Raw genomic sequence first — 20,153 nt, forward strand, 5'->3', positions numbered from 1 at the left:
GAAAATCATTAGTAAAAATCTATAGATCATTTATTCTTCCCATTTTTGATTATGCCGATATTCTTTGGGATAATTGTAGTCTCCAACAGGCATACAATCTTGAAAATATACACTTGCACGCTTTGCGTACAATTTGTGGTTCTGTTCGGGGAACATCTCACGAGTTACTATATAGCGAAACTGGTTTTATATCTTTATCAGAAAGGAGAAGTCGCCATAAACTATGTATGATGTATAAACTTTCTAATAACTTGCTCCCCACATTCTTGACATTACAATTACCACGCCCCATTTCTTCAAAAAACCCATATTGCACTCGTAATGTAGATCGCCTCCTTACATACTTTTGTCGAACTAAACTTTTCGCGAATTCCTTTTTTCCTTCCGCAGTTAAATTATGGAATAATATAACGTCCGATATTAGGAATTCTTCATCGTTAAATAGATTTAAATCAGAATTAAATAAATCAGACCCAATTGTACCGTGCTACTTTTACGATGGTGATAGAAGGCAACAGATATTACATAGTCGACTCCGCTTGGGAACTAGCGATCTAAATGGTCATAAATTTGCAAGACACGTAAGTGACAGTCCATTTTGTACTTGCGGACATCTTATTGAAGATGCAGAATTTTTTTTATGTTATTGTCCACTATATAATGTAATTCGTAATACTCACCTGTCAAAATATCACAATCTTAATTGCAAGACTTTATTATTTGGTGACCCAAATTTTAGTACCCACGAAAATAGTGTTATATTTAAATCTGTTCAAGACTTTATAATTAATAGCAAACGTTTCGATAACTAACCATTCATTATTCCTCCTTCTCCCTTCCCAACTGTGACTAAATAATATCATATCAACTATCTATTTTTATTTTTCCTTTCTTCTCTCTCTCTTCCATTCTTCTCATCTTAGCTAATTTGAATTTATTTAAATTATTATACTATTTCTGTCATCTTGATGTATCAAACTTGTATTTATAAATGTAGGGAGAGGCCTTAATATAGGCTCTTGCCTGTTGGCCAATCCCAAACCGCATTTTGACGGCAATAAATATTGTTTAAACTAAATAAATAATATGTATACATACATATTAGTCTGAAGGGACGAAGAAGGTGTGGTTCTTTCTACATCCGGATACTGTTACATACCCTGTATATAGCTGGTATTCAAAACTTGTGACACCATGTTTCAACCGTTTCTCAACCGAAATAGTGCACCAAATGGACACGCAAATCAAAAATGTATAACCTACCGTACTCACTAAATCCCGATTGAGGTACTTGCATCATTATTAACTAAATAAATCTTCCAATGACAACATAAAAAAATTCCTAGCCATTTTAAATTTGCTAAATAGAGGGAAGCAACTCGCCCTGCACATTAAAAAACGTATTGACTTAATGTGCGCCTTGCACTAACATACATATATACAGTGAAAGTCCGCTTGTTGTGACCATCGGCGGGACTTATTAAAACTGGTCTTAAAAGTGGGGTGGTCCTTGTACCGAATTGCCAGTTTTCAGAATGATGATTATTGGTAAATACTGGTTGTGTATTTTACGTCCCATCCTCCTTCCCGAATGTCATCAACAATGTCTCAACTGATAAAATAAAAAGGTATGACGGTGTATTAGCATTTGCTTTGAACTGCAAGAATAATCAAGTATAAAGCCTACTTAAGTTATGTGTAATCTTGGGTGCGTTATTTTTCTTAATTATAACCAATTTTTTTTTTTAATTATCATAGGGCTAAGATAGCTTCAAAAATCTGTAGCCAGGGTATCAATGACTGTCGCAGTTTAACGCAGACCAGTCACAGATATTATGTGCACATACTGTTATTGTTGCCATTGTTGTTGATATTGTTGTCTTCTTTTTTTGTGGTTATTTTTCTTGTCATTTTGTTATTGTTTAATTTCAAGGGGGCGGAACGTAGCTTAGCGGTAAAACACTCGCTTGATGCGCGGTCGGTCTAGGATCGATCTCCGTCGGTGGGCCTGTTGGGCTATTTCTCGTTGCAGCCAGTGCACCACGACTGGTATATCAGTCAAAGACCGTGGTATGTGCTATCATGTCTGTGTGATGGTGCATATCAAAGACACCTTGCTACTAATGGAAACATGTAGCGAGTTTCTTCTCTATATTACCACATGTTTGACATCCAATAGCCGATGATTAATATATCAATGTGCTCTAGTGGTGTCATTAAACAAAACAAACTTTGTTGTTGATACTGTTGTCATGTTGTTGTTGTTGTTGTTGTTATTTGGAATTTTATTTTCAGAATGGGTCGTTACGGTGAAGAGATATTCCGCGCGTGTCGACTTGTCATTGATACAGGACTGCATTACTTTGGGTTAGTACCACGATAAACATTAACCTTGAAATAACTAGTGACAATTACATTGATACAGGACTCGATTACTTTGGGTTAGTACCACTATAAACATTAACCTTGAAATAACTAGTATCAATGTAATTGTCACAGGACTCGATTACTTTGTGTTAGTACCACGATAAACATTAACCTTGAAATAAACATAAAGAACACTACATATATATATATATATATATATATATATATATATATATATATATATATATATATATACTACTCAAAAGAATTTAAGGGTCAAAAATTTATAACCAAATAAGTTTCAGAGTGTATTAGACTGATGATGTAAACTACACCAAAACTTTTATTTATTGTTCCATATTTACAAAAAACCCCACAAATAAACGTCACTGTATACAAGAAAGTCACATGACATGCTGTCAAAGTTGAAGGTTGTCAAACATGGATTTTACACATTAGAACATTCGTTTAATAGTGTGTGAATCCACCCCTGGCGCGAATACACTCGACACATCGTTGCCTCATGCTGTTGATCAGACGTCTGAAGAACACTTGGGGAATGGCCTGCCACTCTGCCATAAGAAGTTGACCCAGATCATGAAGGTTGGCCGGAGGGGCATGGTTATCCCAAACTCTCCTGCCTAATTCGTCCCAGGCGTGCTCTATTGGGGCCAAGTCAGGCGAATATGCTGGCCAATCCATCCTGGCGATACCTTGTTGTCTGAGAAAGTCCGTTACCACCTTGGCGCGGTGGGGTCTGGCATTGTCATCCTACAGAACTGCCCCGCCGCCAATCTGCTGAAGGCCTGGGAGAACCAACGGCCGGATAATCTCATTCAGATAGCGGATTCCATTCAGATTGCCATCCACCACATATAGGGGGGTCCTGTGGTGGATAGAGATGCCGCCCCACACCATGACGCTGCCACCACCGAACCGGTGACGTTGTCTAACGTTAGTGTCAGCGAAGCGCTCCCCGGGACGTCTGTAGACACGAACCCGACCGTCGTTGAACTGGAGACAAAACCTGGACTCATCAGTGAACATCACTCGACCACACTGAACACGTTGCCACCGCAGATGAAGCGTGCACCAGTGACGTCTGGACGTTCTGTGACGTGGTAGGAGTGGTGGTCGAACAGCCTGGCGACGGCAGCGTAGATTATTGGCTCTCAGACGATTGCGTATGGTTTGATCAGACACTCGAGTTCCAGTCGCAGTCCGCAGATTGTCACGTAATCGGCGTGCAGTGGTTGTGCATTGACGTAGAGCCATATTGGTGATGTAGCGGTCCTCTCTATTTGTAGTGCTTCGGGGTCTTCCTGAACGTGGACGATTTCGAACAGAATTCGTTGCTTGGTACCGTTGCCACAGTCGGTCAACGACACTCTGACTGACACCAAGTCTCAGAGCAACATTTCTTTGCGTATTGCTATCCTGAGGCCAAGCAATAGCCCTTCCTCGATCTTCGATAGTCAGTTGAAGTCGTACCATTGTCGAATTTGGAGTGTGCACCGTACACGAACGCAAGCTCCAATTATACGGAAATTTAGCATTGGGAACATGGAATACACGTGCAAAGCGTGCAAATGAAGCGCTTTGTGAAAAAGCAAGTTATGGGCACTTAGCAGACCTTTCGCTTTCGCCCTAATTTACGTGCATATGGGTTGCTTAGACCCACTTTCGTCAAAATGGAACAATACCATGCGTGACATTATGGTCTAACTAATATAATTGACATTCAGAAAATAATGTCGAAAATATCGTCTGACCCTTAAATTCTTTTGAGTAGTATATATAAACAAAACTGTCATTAATTTTTATGATAATTTAAAATATAACAAAAAACATCAATTAAGTTTTTATATACTAAAAGGCAAAAGTTATTGTGACACACAAAAGACAAAGCTAATTGATGATAAGTTTTTACTGCCGTGTATGAAACATTATAACATGGAAAGAGAAATGTCCGAAGGTATGGAAACGAGCAATAGTCCATGAAAAGGGCGCACCTGCCATATGCAAATGAGCCACATCACTAGAGGGGGTCCAGAGCGAAATTCACACAGTCAGTAATGAGTGTGTCCACCTTGAGCATTGATACAGGTCTGACACCGTCGTCTCATTGAGGCCACTAAACGCTGGAGAAAGGGATGGTACGGGCTGTGAGGGTTGCTGGCTGGAACCTGTTTCGCAGATGCGTGGTTCGGATCCATGTCTTGGCGAGGGATTGTCACGGGTGGTCGGCCGCTACGGGGACGGTCCCTGACCTAGTTGTTTTGTTGATATCGTTGCCATAAGTGTCATATGGTGTTTCTGTGGACGTTGGATTGACGTGCGACGTCACACTGCGAGGTCCCAGATTCAAGCATCCCTATGACTAGCCATCTGTCATTTTCACTGAAGCGTGGCATGACGAAATTGCATCAGACAATGGTGTTTTTCTGACTTCTGGACTTCTGAATGCTGCACAGAGTGGCATTGATTTGCGACTAAATGTCTGGCCTTTTATGGTGAACACTGAACAGCATTTCTCCCGATTATTCCATGTTTCTTGCACAAAGCATGCAGTCGCTGCAACAACTGCTTGGTTGCATTTCTTTGAGCTCTTTCATGCACATTTTCTCTGGTTTACATCCATAAATTCATTCACAAATTTATTACTCCAAACAATCCATGTCACAATAACTTTTGCCGTTGAGTATATTATATTAAATTACATGTTTGAATGAAATTAAATAAAAAGTAGCATATGGATTATATTTATGATTTATTTCTATGATAATGCGAGTGCTTTACTTGTTGAACTTCCCCCTACCCCCCCCCCCCCCCCCACCCACCCTTCCCGCCTTAATCTGCGCCTGATATTATTATCTTTTCAGTTGGTCAAGAAATCGCTCTATAGAATACATGACGGCTCACACCCCTTTTTCTCGAAACGAGATCGAGACTGAAATCGACCGCTACATCACGTGGCCAGGACAGGCGTGCGCTTACAAGATTGGCGAACTGAAAATCAGAGAGCTGCGGGAACACGCCAAAATGCAACTTGGTATGTTTGTATATCATTATTGTCCACATGGTTTACAATTAAGGGTTACATAAATATCGTATTTCTCCACGCTATGATTCTGGCATGGGTCATAACAATACCTTCAAAAACTGTTATGGCACACTTGTGACGTTAAACGCTTAGCATAACTGCGTAACTCTCTCTTTTTTTCTTTTTTCTTTTTTTGTTTAAGTAGCGTACCTTAGTTTTAACACATAAAAATGGACACTAAGTTTGATTAATCTACAAACTTATAATTACAAAAGTGTGTAATCAGAGTCTGTGGCGTTTAAACGGGGATAAACCCTAAAATATTTTTAAAAATTATTAACTATTAAAAATATGCATGTCATCGTATTACAAACACCAGGATGACCAGAAACACTTTGGATGTACGGACATGGATAATCTCAAGAATTAAATACAAATAATGTTTAAGTACAATGATCTAAAACAGCTCTAATAGTGAAAAATACTGTTTAAGAATTAGGGTCTGTACTTTTTTCAAATTAATAATTTTTAAATAGTTTGGCAATTGAAATATATATGTAAACGATATCAGATTGAAAAACAATATATTTTACAGGTATAAAATTTTGATCGTCAGTTCCAGTTCCATCAGGTTTGAACAGAATTATGCAAACAAACATTTTAGTTTTCTTTAATGTTCTATACGAGTGGCCGTTAGATACCATTTATCCTACACAAATAATTTTTAAAGAATTAATTTCTGTTTGTATAAAAATCATGTTTTTTTTTTCACATTTCCTCAGAGGCTTCTAAAATGAGTTAGGCAGTTACGCTAAGAAACTGACAATATGTAACCAGGAGCGGATTATGCTTTAGGTAACGGGGGGAGGGGGGGGGTCCGAAACAATATGTAAATGTTTATAATTTAAAATTATAAAGTTTATGTGGATATCAATTTAGATCTACGTAGTAGGGTTGGGGTTTTTTTAGCCGGGGGGGGTCCGTGCAACTGCCCCCCCCCCCCCCCCCCCCCCCCCCCCCCCCATAATCGTCCCTGTGTAACATCACGTTCTCATTTCACAGGTTCTGACTTCGATATTCGGGATTTCCACAGCGTCATTCTGAATAACGGGCCGGTACCATTGAATACACTAGACACCATCGTCACGGACTGGATAAATAGCGTCAAAGCAGGAACCGGCAACCGCGTGACGTCACATCCTACTCCGGGAGGACCGCTTATTATTATTCCAAATATCATTGGTTGACGTTATGTTACAGTTTTGTTGGGTAAACTGTTGAAAAAATAAATATTGCATCTTTTTCTGTCATTGCGTTTCGTTATTTTGATTAACTTGTGAAAAGCTATAGCTATAGGTTATAACAGCACATAATACTGTGTGTATACATGTATGTATGTATATATGTATGTATGTATGTATGTGTGTGTGTGTGTGTGTGTATGTATGTGTGTGTGTGTGTGTGTATGTATGTGTGTGTGTATGTATGTATGTATGTGTGTATGTATGTATGTATGTATGTGTGTGTGTCTATGTGTGTATGTGCGTGTGTGTGTGTGTGTATGTATGTATGTACATGTATGTATGTATGTACATGTATGTATGTACATGTATGTATGTATGTATGTAAGTATGTATGAGAGGAAACACGCTACATTTTTCCATTAGTAGGTAGGGGTGTTTTAAGTGCACTATTCCACCGATAGAATAGCACATACCACGGCCTTTGATATACCAGTCATGGTGCACTGGCTGGAACGAGAAATAGCCCAATGAACACACCGATGGGGATGCTTTACCCTAAATCGACACAAGAAAACAAACGACTATTTTCTTTGTCTGTGGTATCAGTGTCTATTACCAAGGTGTTTGTTGTCGCCCTAATGTTTGTAGAAGCCGTAACCATACGAAAACAATATATATATGGATATGGGACGTAGCCCAGTGGTAAACCGTTCTAGTTCCAGCCAGTGCTCCACAACCGGTGTAACAAAGGCCGTGGCATGTACTATCCTGTATGTGGGATGGTGCATATAAAAGATCCCTTGCTGCTAATCGAAAAGAGTAGCCCATGAAGGTGCGACAGCGGGTTACCTCCCTCAATATCTGTGTGATCCTTAACCATATGTCCGACGCCATATAACCGTAAATAAAATGTGTTGAGTGCGTCGTTAAATAAACTATTTCCTTCCTTATATATGATACTAGCTCGAGTGTCTTCTAGCTGTGGCCCATACTTTTAGAGGACACTCGAGCTAATGTGATGCATGTTCGTGTACCTCGCACCACCACCCCCCCCCCCCCCCCACACACACCTTACAAAACCCTGCGTCCGGCCCATAGTTTACGTGTACTAACATTACATACGCAAGTTGTGCTTTCTGTTTGCAGTTTAAACTATTGTGGACAACTCGCAACACGTTCGTCACGCAGTGCATACATTGTTATTATCTACAGAGCACGTGCACGTCTGTTATCGACGAGTTTATAATCACGGCACCTGACCACGATCGTATTCGCAAGACAAGCATGTGAAACGCTTTACAAGTAGTACCGGCATTTGTTAATAAAACTAACATTACGATCGGCTCATCTTTATATGGGGCCGTTTCTTTTCAATTTTCTTCGTTTTTTAAATCGATATTTCTCGATAACCATTCTCGTCAAAGTGGTAAATATATCTCGTGGGGGTGGGGTTGGGGTGGGGTTGGGGCGGAGTGAAGGGTATAGGCTATAGTGGATTGGAGGACACAGGCCACATTTTTATCTGTATTTAAATAGAGTAGGACCAAAAACGTACCTTTTCGTCCTTGAGTGTGTGTGTGTGTGGTGTGGGGGGGGGGGGGGGGCACAGACCCCTCTTCGCCCCCAGTTCAAAATGGTCTGCTACATATAAAAAGGTTTCATCTGTTATCTCAATCTGAGCTACTCTCGGCTTACTAAATTCCAAAACTATATAAGTAGCTCCCTTCTTTACTATTTCGGCGGACCGTTCAAAAATGCGCCTAATTTCCTTCTCATAAATGCGCATCATTTCTCTTTGAACTCAAAATTCCATAGCACCAAACCACACCTCCGCCTTTTACCGATTACGGTCGGACTGCAGGTGCTCCCTTGCACCTGACAATGCAGGCTCCCCCCCCCCCCCCTTCCTGTCCTGGATGGAGGAACCGGCTGAGGCCGACACCTGCGCCCAGGACAGGCGTGCGCTACAACAGCTTGTTCTGAATATGTACGTTAAACTCTCTGACCTGCCCTATCTCAGTCTGTTCTGACACTGAGATATCTGATACATGAGGGTTTTTTATCTGAGGGGTACAACTTCAAAAAGTTCACAAATGACGTATGATAACATAATAATCATAATCATAATGGCAGATTAATTTGACTTTCTTCTATCGTTTCTACAATTTTTAACCTATTGTTAATGGGAAAAACATTCGTATTCTCTACTGGGAATACCTGTCGAAAATCACCAAATGTTTTACCTCCAAACATTTCTAGTGGATGAAGAGACAATGACTTGGACGTGGTAGTTGGAAATTAAGACTGTTATATCAGAAAAAAGACGTACTGTAAAGGCGAGAAAGAAAACGTAGGCCGTTGAATAATTAATCATAAGTATTGAAAGTTAATAATAATTTTGGGATATCAATAATTAACATCGGAAAATGTATGCTTGATATTAACAACTGATTTTTTTTGTGGATTTTTTAGGTTTTTTTTGTTACCACGAAATGCATTTACATGGTAAAACACCACTCCATACAATTTGCATCGGGTCTAAGTTCAACAAAACTTATAAATACAGCCATGTGTTTCTGAAACCGAATTGTGGATTCAGTACATGTGAGTTTGTTTGATTCTAGCATACGTGAGTAAATACTGCTTTTATTTCATGCATTTCTTAACACTGACATGGACTGTTTTGGGTTACTGTTAATTGCGATTTCTGACCCATTGTTACGTTTATATATAGTGATTTTTATTAAATACAATTACAAGACATCGAGCGAACAGTAGCTATAGGTGAGAAGAGGTTCTTTGTAATATATAGGGGCGGGATGTAGCCCAGTGGTAAAACGTTCGCTTGATGCGCGGTCGGTCTAGGATCGATCCCCGTCGGTGGGCCTAGATGCTTTTGGGTTGTTTTATACTCTTATAGCCATGGTATTACAGTTCCTCTTTCTACATTTGTACATGCTGTACAGTCTTAACTCATACCACAAGTAGGTGTCTATTAAAGAGACTAGTCAGAATTTGATGTCATTAGCAGGATGTTTAGACTCCGATATTATAGAGACCTTTTAACAACTAAAATTAGACAAATCTTACATTTTTGTTTTGTTTAGAATATCAGTGTATCTTATTTCTCGTTCCAGCCAGTGCACCACGACTGGTATATCAAAGGCCGTGGTATGTGCTATCCTGCCTGTGGGGTGGTGCATATGACTGTGTCAAAATGACCATATGTTTGACATCCAATAGCCGATGATTAACAAATCAGTGTGCTCTAGTGGTGTCGTTAAACAAAAAGACGTAAATCAACTTCCACTTTCTCCACAGAGGATTCTTCCATCTGGGACACTATTTCAGCAGAAAACCACTCCTGGAAAGACCTTTTTAGTTCCATCTTATAGTTTTTATTGAACGTTAAGTCCAGCGGCTGTAGCTGATCGGTGCACACAGCAGGAACGAAGACCACCTGAATGTGAGATTTTTTCAGTTTGTCTAGCAATGTTTTACACCGGTGACAGTGGTGTGCCTTGTACACGTCAAACATCGTTGATCATCTGACATCTTGAGATGTTTTCTCATTTTATCCATGTACGGAATTACAATTTCCTCAGAGAATTCCAACATTGAATTTTCATTACTCCAGTGTGACTGTGTGTGTAACATTACAATTCTTCCGGGAATTGCACACGCGGGTGACACTTGTCAGTTTTACCACCGTATATCACCTGTGGTGGGAGAAGTTCTCCAGCCATCGAGACAGCCAACAATGACTGTAATCTGGCGCTTGTCAATTTTGCCGCTGATGGTCACTTGTTTGGCACCTTTTTCTTCAATAAATGACCTGTTATAGATAGAAATATGAGATTTATTTACAATTTTACTGCAAAACACATGTAATTTGGAACAGACTATAACACCCAGGTTTATATTGATTACACTTGAGAGTGAAATCACACATCGGTCTTCGGACTTCCAATGCTAAAGGATAAGAAACTAGGAGCTGTATTGTACTCGGATCAAGGTAAGGAAATTTCTTTATTGTATTAGAAAATATTTTTATGTTAAAGTGAAAATCATTAAGACTCTGTTAGTATAAACCGTATATATCTTTTAGTATCTCCCTCTCTCACTAGACTGCAACGAACCAATTTATTTATTTTCTAAACCAATAGTACAAACTCTTCCTTTGTAGGAATAGTTCAATAGTAGTTTTAATAGTAAAACACTGTTATTTTTGCTATTATCATTGTTATTTTTCATATATTACTTCCAGAAACTATCTTTATCTCAGTTTTCTCCATACCACTTAGTACCTAAAATCAGCATCTAACCTACATGTATACTATCGGCTAACATAACTCTATATTAATTATTATTATCAAATTAAGCGTAAAAACCAAATTGTTGTTGTAAACGTTTTAACGTGCATATATACCACGAAGGTTTCACGCACGCCTGTCCTGGGCTTAATCTCTGGCCTTTGCCAGTGACTAAGTCCAGGACAAGGGGGGGGGGGGGGGGGGTGAGTTTGAAGTGGGCAGAATTTTGAATAAGTATTTAGTAGCGTCCAGCGACTGCGCGGACCGACTAGTAGACACCGAAAATGGGCCGTGTTCTGACTGGCTGAATTTCGATTCCTTCGGATCTAACTAGAAAAACCTAAATCTACGGAGACTAACTGCACCTAGCATCATGTCCGGACTAAGAATTTAAACCCAAAAATAAGTTTGACTGCTCGGCCAAAAAGGTTTTAAGGTGATTTGAGCAATTGAACGGGCGCCAAAGTAAATTGCGTTGGACTATTTATAAAAAAATAAACATAAGAATTTTGAGGCTCGATCGAAAATGTTTAAAGTCCAACTAAGCCCAAAAAGGAGGATACCTGTCCTAGGTAAGGTTGGTCTACTTCGGGGAGCTTGGAGTGTCTCGGAGTGACGGCAGCTGTTTCCTAAGTTGTTGGAGATGTTTGACCACCAGGGAATAGTCGGGGCCGCAGACCGCTTTGAGCATCCTGTGGATCGATCTGTTGTCGAGTTCCCAAAACAGGATGCACTGCCTGTAGGTCTGGTCCCTTCTGTGCGTGACGACTATTCCCTTGGTTCCACCGAAGATCTTTGAGTGGAGCTCAAAACTGCTGCCGTCCTCCATTGGTTTCCAATTGGCGTTTAGAAATCCTCCCCGAAGTAGATGTGGTTGGAGCGTGTCCCCCTGCATGTACTGGTGGAGGTGACGGCGAAGTCCACTGATGGAAATGGTCCATTCGTCATCAGCAGGGGGAGCGGATTCCGGCGGCGGCTTTGTCTTGGCTGGCTGGGTGGTCGGTGATGTCGCCTTCCTTTTCGCCGCCGGAACAACAAGTCCATGGGGCGACTCGACGGGAGCGGTCGTTACTGACCGCTGCACCGGAGTCGTCGTCTTTGGGGTGGAGGTAGAAGTCGGTGGTGGCACACTCGTCTGTTCGAACATCTTGATGTCCTGGGTGGTGTACGGCCGTTCCGGGGGTGCAGGGACCACGAGTGGTTGCTTCCTCTCCGGAGGACTTGGTGGGGGCGGTGTCACAGAAGGGAGCGCCACTGGCGGTTGAGCCGCCAGCTTTGTCCCCCCCTGGGCCGTCCCCAACACCGGTTTCTTCATATGACGCGTTTCTATTAATTTAACAAATGTCGGTATAAAAGTCCTTTTGGCGTTGTCGTTGTTTTACTGTTTACAACATAACTACTTAAAACGTAACTAATATCCTTTCTTTGATTATAATGTAGATACTGTCGCCAACAGACGATATAAGTCCAAATATAGTTTAATCCAAGTGTATTTTAATGTTAATTAATTAATTGTTATTACATTATGACATTTCTCATATATATACCCATTAGAATACAATTAGACTAGTAGTGCTATACGTAATTGTTTTCTTTATCCATTTAAAAATTCTCAATTTGTTTGATGTGGAAACCGTCCCAGTTCGCTATAAACAAATTCGTTACACGTTCCTTTTCTCACGCCCAATAATATTTTACAAAACTGTATATGTACTTTTTCAACATCATGACCCAAATGAAAGCCCCACACTTCAGCACCAATCATTTATTAATTATGTAACCCTTCTGGGGGGGGGGGGGGGGGGGTCCAGCTAACAGAATCATGTCATCAGCGTACATTGTTTATGTTTCATTCGGACTGACGTCAGCCTGTCCCCACCACCCCCGTACAAAATGGGAACCCATACGCTTACCAGGGCCGTAGCTAGCGGAGGGGGCAGGGGGGGGGGGGGGCAGTTGCATTATAGAAACTTAAAGAAAATTCTCTTCTTAACTGTTTAAGGAGTTTTAGACTATTAACTACTCAGTTGCCCCTCCAGCCCCCCCCCCCCCCAACAAAAAATCCTAGCTACGGCCCTGCTTACGCTGGAGAGTGGTGGAAATAGGGGTCAAATGACCAAATTAATGATAACAAGAGGTTTTATCAGGAACCATGGGAGATAACTCCAAATTGATGTTAGAATGATAATTACCATTCGTTTAAAATTATCCATTCAATAATTATTATATTCATGCTGTTCGTGCTGATTGTTTACAATGGGAAATCTGTGAAGCAAAATCATGCCACTTGGTAGGTGATTCGTAGATGCAGCAGCGAATCGCTGTTTTTATCTTTCAATCTTTGTTCAGACGATCGCCGGATCGGTTGATCACACAAACGAAAGTTCGCCACAGCAGGCCCTGGTCACGCTGGTGGTCGTTTCACCAAAACGATGTCATTTCTAATTTGAATGATTAATAATAATCAAACATTTAAAAGCAAAACTTTAAATAGTATGTCTATTATAAATGTAATATTAAATAGTTTTCATTCATAACGTGTCTTGCGTTATAATAATAATAGTAATATCGTCAACGTCCCTAACTGCGTTATGCTTCCAACTCCGTTCACTTTGTTTTCTCGTGGACGTTTCACGCATTTAACATCTGATTTGTTGTCGTCTGCTTGCCTTGCATTTGTGAGGCTTTTCTTCACAGTTCTAGAACATTTTCATTAACAATAATGTTCAAACAAGTAAGTATCTAAATACAAAACTTTACAAACCCCTAAAACCATTAATTTTACTAAGTCGTTTTTGTTTATTCCATAAAATTACCGATATCGGGTCCACATGACTCATAGAAATTGACTTAAAATGAAGAAAGATGAGTTAGCATTCGGTGCGTGTTACATATGACCTCACACATGCAAGATCAACAAAAGGTATGCTACTGTTTTGTGCCTCTACTGTAGTGAATAGTATTCATAATCCATTGATAACGATTATAAATAATTTTAGTGTATAAATTGTATTAATTAAGAATCAATTTATAAATAAAATTATATTTTACAACCTATTCACTTGTATGAACATAATGCCTATCCGTAAGCCCCTATTGACAAGTGTTAGAGATGGCTGTTGGTAAAACGCGGACTGGACCAACACTTGACAAATTGAATTTTTCCTTTTAAAAAATATTAAATAAAGTGTTCGTCAACTGTGCATAGTAAGAAACATATTTTTTCATATAGTGGCCTTATGAAATAAAAAATGACGAACCGTACATGTGCGGTACAATACTTGTTACTAACGCATGCGCCTGAACGCAGTTAGAAACGTCACACTCTTTCCCGTTTACCGGAGGGTGTTTCACTTTTATTTACTAGAATGGATTTGTTTTATGTCCACATTATTGATTTTTTACGTTAATTGATTGCAATCTATTTTGTTTCATATATCGTAGCTGAAAAATGTAGAATAGTATTTCCGTAAATATCGTCTTCGTGTTTTTGTCATTAGGTGAACGCAGTTTGGGACATCAATGGTAATTGTAGGACACAGGCGTAGCCAGTATTTTAGAGGGGTGTGGGGGGTGGGGGGGCAATACTATGATACGTAACTATGTATGATTTTATAAAATTTAATACAGGAAACAAAATGGTTTGATTGGGGGGAGCCCCCCCCCCCTCCACTGGTGTAGGAAATTGTGGGGTGGGGGTGGAGAGGTGGCTAGCAAAGTGACCTGGCATGAAAAGAAAAGTGTTTTGAAAAGATAAAAAAGAAATATGTTTAATATGCAATTTGTGAAATATTGTTGAAGACATTTATAATATATTTTAAACAAACAAACAAGCAAAAAATAAATAAAAAAGCAATAAACATAGTGATCAAAGAATATCAACACAAGAGAAAATTAAATTATATTTTCTTCATGTTTATCTTTAAAAACTACAGTTGATTGTTTTTCTGAAAGTGATGCCACATAATAGGAGTATATAGTGTGAGAAGTCAATTGCATCACCAACAAGAAACTCATAACATTTGTCTGGTCACCCGGGTCATGTTCATGAGTCATTCAAACAATGCCAGATTTACAATGTGTTCTAAACATACCACGTACCAGAAGCATGTACTTGATGATGAACTTGGTGCAATTACATTGTATTGTTGTGTCGACTTAATAAATGGAGATCATTTTGTAGTATGTACATAGTTTAATTGTTTTGTTTAATTACGTAAATAAAGCACATTGATTTATTAATCACCATCTGTTGGATGTCAAACATTTGGTAAGTTTCACATATAGTCTTAGAGAGCAACCCACTACGTTTTCCATTAGTAACAAGGGATCTTTTTCCCATGCACCATCACACAGACAGGATAGCCGTTGATATACCAGTCGTGGTGCACTGGCTAGAATAAGAAATAGCCCAATGGGGATAACTGGCGTAGGAAATCGGGCACCCCACCCCCCCACCCCCACTTTTCAGATATTTTTGCTTTATAATAGTGTAAAAGTGTGTAAATATAAAAGTCGTCCCCCCCACACACACACACACACACACTTTTTAGCACCTTCCTACACTCGTGGGGATAGATATCATACCAGATCGACTGCATCAGGCTAAAACAAGAAATGGATGATTACTTGTACATGTACCTGCATAATGTTTTAGGATTATGTCACTATGTTTCCTTTTCAGTGTCCATCGGTCTACAGGCTGGTAGGTACTGGGTTCGGATCCCAGTCGAGGCGTGGGATTTTTAATCCAGATACTGACTCCAAACCCTGAGTGAGTGCTCCGCAAGGCTCAATGGGTAGGTGTAAACCACTTGCACCGACCAGTGATCCATAACTGGTTCAACAAAGGCCATGGTTTGTGCTATCCTGCCTGTGGGAAGCGCAAATAAAATATCCCTTGCTGCTAATCAGAAAGAGTAGCCCATGTAGTGGCGGCAGCGGGTTTCCTCTCAAACTCTGTGTGGTCCTTAACCTTATGTCAAACGCCATATAACCGTAAATAAAATGTGTTGAGTGCGTCGTTAAATAAAACATTTCTTTCCTTCTTTCCTTCCTTTTCAGTGTGTACTGGTTACCTTGGAGTAATTGCGATGGCTGTGTAGTCAGGGTCAACAGGATGCAATCATTTGTTTAGAAGATCTCCTTTTACTCCTGTGATGTTTCTTAAAGACAAGGTATTTTTAAAAAAAACTTCTGTGAAAAACTTTATAAAACCCTGGAGACCATTTTGTTTGTGGGAATAGCAGCCAACAGCACATGCGCCTGGAAGTTGTAGTTCTTCACTGGCTGCCAGATGGACCTGGTGATGGTGTCACCCGTTACGGTACTTTCGAAAGTTGAATTGCTACTATCTCGACGTATTTTTAACAGTTTTTAACAAAATAAAAAATAAAATAAATTCAGGGGCGGGTGCATTTTTCAGGTACGGGCGGAGACGATCACCAACTCTTTTATTTTTATTTGGCCTTAGTTCATTCAGCACAATGTTTCATGATGGTCGATTTCTAAGAAGTTGTCGTCTATTTCCTTTTGTGAAATGTGTTTGAAAAGAGAATCAGTATATTCAAATTATGAATTTACTTCTTTTTTCTCAATTTACTCTACTATAATTCATTGTTTTGGCAGTCGGGGAATATTTTTATTAAATGTTTGAATTTTTTTAATTGAAATATGTTATCCAAACAGTGTACCTGTATGCATTAATTTGAAGTTACCACATAAACTTGTAAGTGGTATGGATTGTTATTTGCACACTTTCAATGTTTTGATTGACAGCCGATAGTCCCGAGCGCATACCACAAGTTAGTTTATACAGTAACTGACTTGAACCACATCCCTAAGTGATGTTGCATGACACCGTAAGGAAGTGTGGCTCAGTGACAAGTGGGGTTTTAAAAAGTGTACCGTTATAGAGACCGACATGTTGCATGACACAGTAAGGAAGTGTGGCTCAGTGACAAGTGGGGTTTTAAAAAGTGTACCGTTATAGAGACCGACATGTTGCATGACACAGTAAGGAAGTGTGGCTCAGTGACAAGTGGGGTTTTAAAAAGTGTACCGTTATAGAGACCGACATGTTGCATGACACAGTAAGGAAGTGTGGCTCAGTGACAAGTGGGGTTTTAAAAAGTGTACCGTTATAGAGACCGACATGTTGCATGACACAGTAAGGAAGTGTGGCTCAGTGACAAGTGGGGTTTTAAAAAGTGTACCGTTATAGAGACCGACATGTTGCATGACACAGTAAGGAAGTGTGGCTCAGTGACAAGTGGGGTTTTAAAAAGTGTACCGTTATAGAGACCGACATGTTGCATGACACAGTAAGGAAGTGTGGCTCAGTGACAAGTGGGGTTTTAAAAAGTGTACCGTTATAGAGACCGACATGTTGCATGACACCGTAAGGAAGTGTGGCTCAGTGACAAGTGGGGTTTAAAAAGTGTACCGTTATAGAGACCGACATGTTGCATGACACAGTAAGGAAGTGTGGCTCAGTGACAAGTGGGGTTTAAAAAGTGTACCGTTATAGAGACCGACATGTTGCATGACACAGTAAGGAAGTGTGGCTCAGTGACAAGTGGGGTTTAAAAAGTGTACCGTTATAGAGACCGACATGTTGCATGACACAGTAAGGAAGTGTGGCTCAGTGACAAGTGGGGTTTTAAAAAGTGTACCGTTATAGAGACCGACATGTTGCATGACACAGTAAGGAAGTGTGGCTCAGTGACAAGTGGGGTTTTAAAAAGTGTACCGTTATAGAGACCGACATGTTGCATGACACAGTAAGGAAGTGTGGCTCAGTGACAAGTGGGGTTTTAAAAAGTGTACCGTTATAGAGACCGACATGTTGCATGACACAGTAAGGAAGTGTGGCTCAGTGACAAGTGGGGTTTTAAAAAGTGTACCGTTATAGAGACCGACATGTTGCATGACACAGTAAGGAAGTGTGGCTCAGTGACAAGTGGGGTTTTAAAAAGTGTACCGTTATAGAGACCGACATGTTGCATGACACAGTAAGGAAGTGTGGCTCAGTGACAAGTGGGGTTTTAAAAAGTGTACCGTTATAGAGACCGACATGTTGCATGACACAGTAAGGAAGTGTGGCTCAGTGACAAGTGGGGTTTTAAAAAGTGTACCGTTATAGAGACCGACATGTTGCATGACACAGTAAGGAAGTGTGGCTCAGTGACAAGTGGGGTTTTAAAAAGTGTACCGTTATAGAGACCGACATGTTGCATGACACAGTAAGGAAGTGTGGCTCAGTGACAAGTGGGGTTTTAAAAAGTGTACCGTTATAGAGACCGACATGTTGCATGACACAGTAAGGAAGTGTGGCTCAGTGACAAGTGGGGTTTTAAAAGTGTACCGTTATAGAGACCGACATGTTGCATGACACAGTAAGGAAGTGTGGCTCAGTGACAAGTGGGGTTTTAAAAAGTGTACCGTTATAGAGACCGACATGTTGCATGACACAGTAAGGAAGTGTGGCTCAGTGACAAGTGGGGTTTTAAAAAGTGTACCGTTATAGAGACCGACATGTTGCATGACACAGTAAGGAAGTGTGGCTCAGTGACAAGTGGGGTTTTAAAAGTGTACCGTTATAGAGACCGACATGTTGCATGACACAGTAAGGAAGTGTGGCTCAGTGACAAGTGGGGTTTTAAAAAGTGTACCGTTATAGAGACCGACATGTTGCATGACACAGTAAGGAAGTGTGGCTCAGTGACAAGTGGGGTTTTAAAAAGTGTACCGTTATAGAGACCGACATGTTGCATGACACAGTAAGGAAGTGTGGCTCAGTGACAAGTGGGGTTTTAAAAAGTGTACCGTTATAGAGACCGACATGTTGCATGACACAGTAAGGAAGTGTGGCTCAGTGACAAGTGGGGTTTTAAAAAGTGTACCGTTATAGAGACCGACATGTTGCATGACACAGTAAGGAAGTGTGGCTCAGTGACAAGTGGGGTTTTAAAAGTGTACCGTTATAGAGACCGACATGTTGCATGACACCGTAAGGAAGTGTGGCTCAGTGACAAGTGGGGTTTTAAAAAGTGTACCGTTATAGAGACCGACATGTTGCATGACACCGTAAGGAAGTGTGGCTCAGTGACAAGTGGGGTTTTAAAAGTGTACCGTTATAGAGACCGACATGTTGCATGACACAGTAAGGAAGTGTGGCTCAGTGACAAGTGGGGTTTTAAAAAGTGTACCGTTATAGAGACCGACATGTTGCATGACACAGTAAGGAAGTGTGGCTCAGTGACAAGTGGGGTTTTAAAAGTGTACCGTTATAGAGACCGACATGTTGCATGACACAGTAAGGAAGTGTGGCTCAGTGACAAGTGGGGTTTTAAAAGTGTACCGTTATAGAGACCGACATGTTGCATGACACAGTAAGGAAGTGTGGCTCAGTGACAAGTGGGGTTTTAAAAAGTGTACCGTTATAGAGACCGACATGTTGCATGACACAGTAAGGAAGTGTGGCTCAGTGACAAGTGGGGTTTTAAAAAGTGTACCGTTATAGAGACCGACATGTTGCATGACACAGTAAGGAAGTGTGGCTCAGTGACAAGTGGGGTTTTAAAAAGTGTACCGTTATAGAGACCGACATGTTGCATGACACAGTAAGGAAGTGTGGCTCAGTGACAAGTGGGGTTTTAAAAAGTGTACCGTTATAGAGACCGACATGTTGCATGACACAGTAAGGAAGTGTGGCTCAGTGACAAGTGGGGTTTTAAAAAGTGTACCGTTATAGAGACCGACATGTTGCATGACACAGTAAGGAAGTGTGGCTCAGTGACAAGTGGGGTTTTAAAAAGTGTACCGTTATAGAGACCGACATGTTGCATGACACAGTAAGGAAGTGTGGCTCAGTGACAAGTGGGGTTTTAAAAAGTGTACCGTTATAGAGACCGACATGTTGCATGACACAGTAAGGAAGTGTGGCTCAGTGACAAGTGGGGTTTTAAAAAGTGTACCGTTATAGAGACCGACATGTTGCATGACACAGTAAGGAAGTGTGGCTCAGTGACAAGTGGGGTTTTAAAAAGTGTACCGTTATAGAGACCGACATGTTGCATGACACAGTAAGGAAGTGTGGCTCAGTGACAAGTGGGGTTTTAAAAAGTGTACCGTTATAGAGACCGACATGTTGCATGACACAGTAAGGAAGTGTGGCTCAGTGAC

General features: G+C 40.5%; 2 protein-coding genes across 2 annotated transcripts in view; both read left to right on the forward strand.

The window, feature by feature from the left end:
- LOC121379968 overlaps positions 1-6,712 on the forward strand; it is a 33,819-nt gene extending 27,107 nt beyond the window's left edge. The window contains exons 16-18 of the mRNA XM_041508673.1: positions 2,296-2,367; positions 5,250-5,419; positions 6,473-6,712. Coding sequence (XP_041364607.1) covers positions 2,296-2,367; positions 5,250-5,419; positions 6,473-6,657 — 427 coding nt within the window. The 3' untranslated portion in view covers positions 6,658-6,712. The remainder of the gene's footprint in view (positions 1-2,295; positions 2,368-5,249; positions 5,420-6,472) is intronic.
- Positions 6,713-13,156: 6,444 nt separating this feature from the next.
- Positions 13,157-20,153, forward strand: part of LOC121379215 (probable UDP-sugar transporter protein SLC35A4) — a 44,940-nt gene continuing 37,943 nt past the window's right edge. The window contains exons 1-2 of the mRNA XM_041507724.1: positions 13,157-13,257; positions 16,032-16,144. Of these exons, the coding sequence (XP_041363658.1) occupies positions 16,127-16,144 (18 nt within the window). The 5' untranslated portion in view covers positions 13,157-13,257; positions 16,032-16,126. The remainder of the gene's footprint in view (positions 13,258-16,031; positions 16,145-20,153) is intronic.

This window comes from Gigantopelta aegis, chromosome 2 (assembly GCF_016097555.1).
Source record: "Gigantopelta aegis isolate Gae_Host chromosome 2, Gae_host_genome, whole genome shotgun sequence".
In the NCBI taxonomy this organism is placed as follows: domain Eukaryota; kingdom Metazoa; phylum Mollusca; class Gastropoda; order Neomphalida; family Peltospiridae; genus Gigantopelta; species Gigantopelta aegis.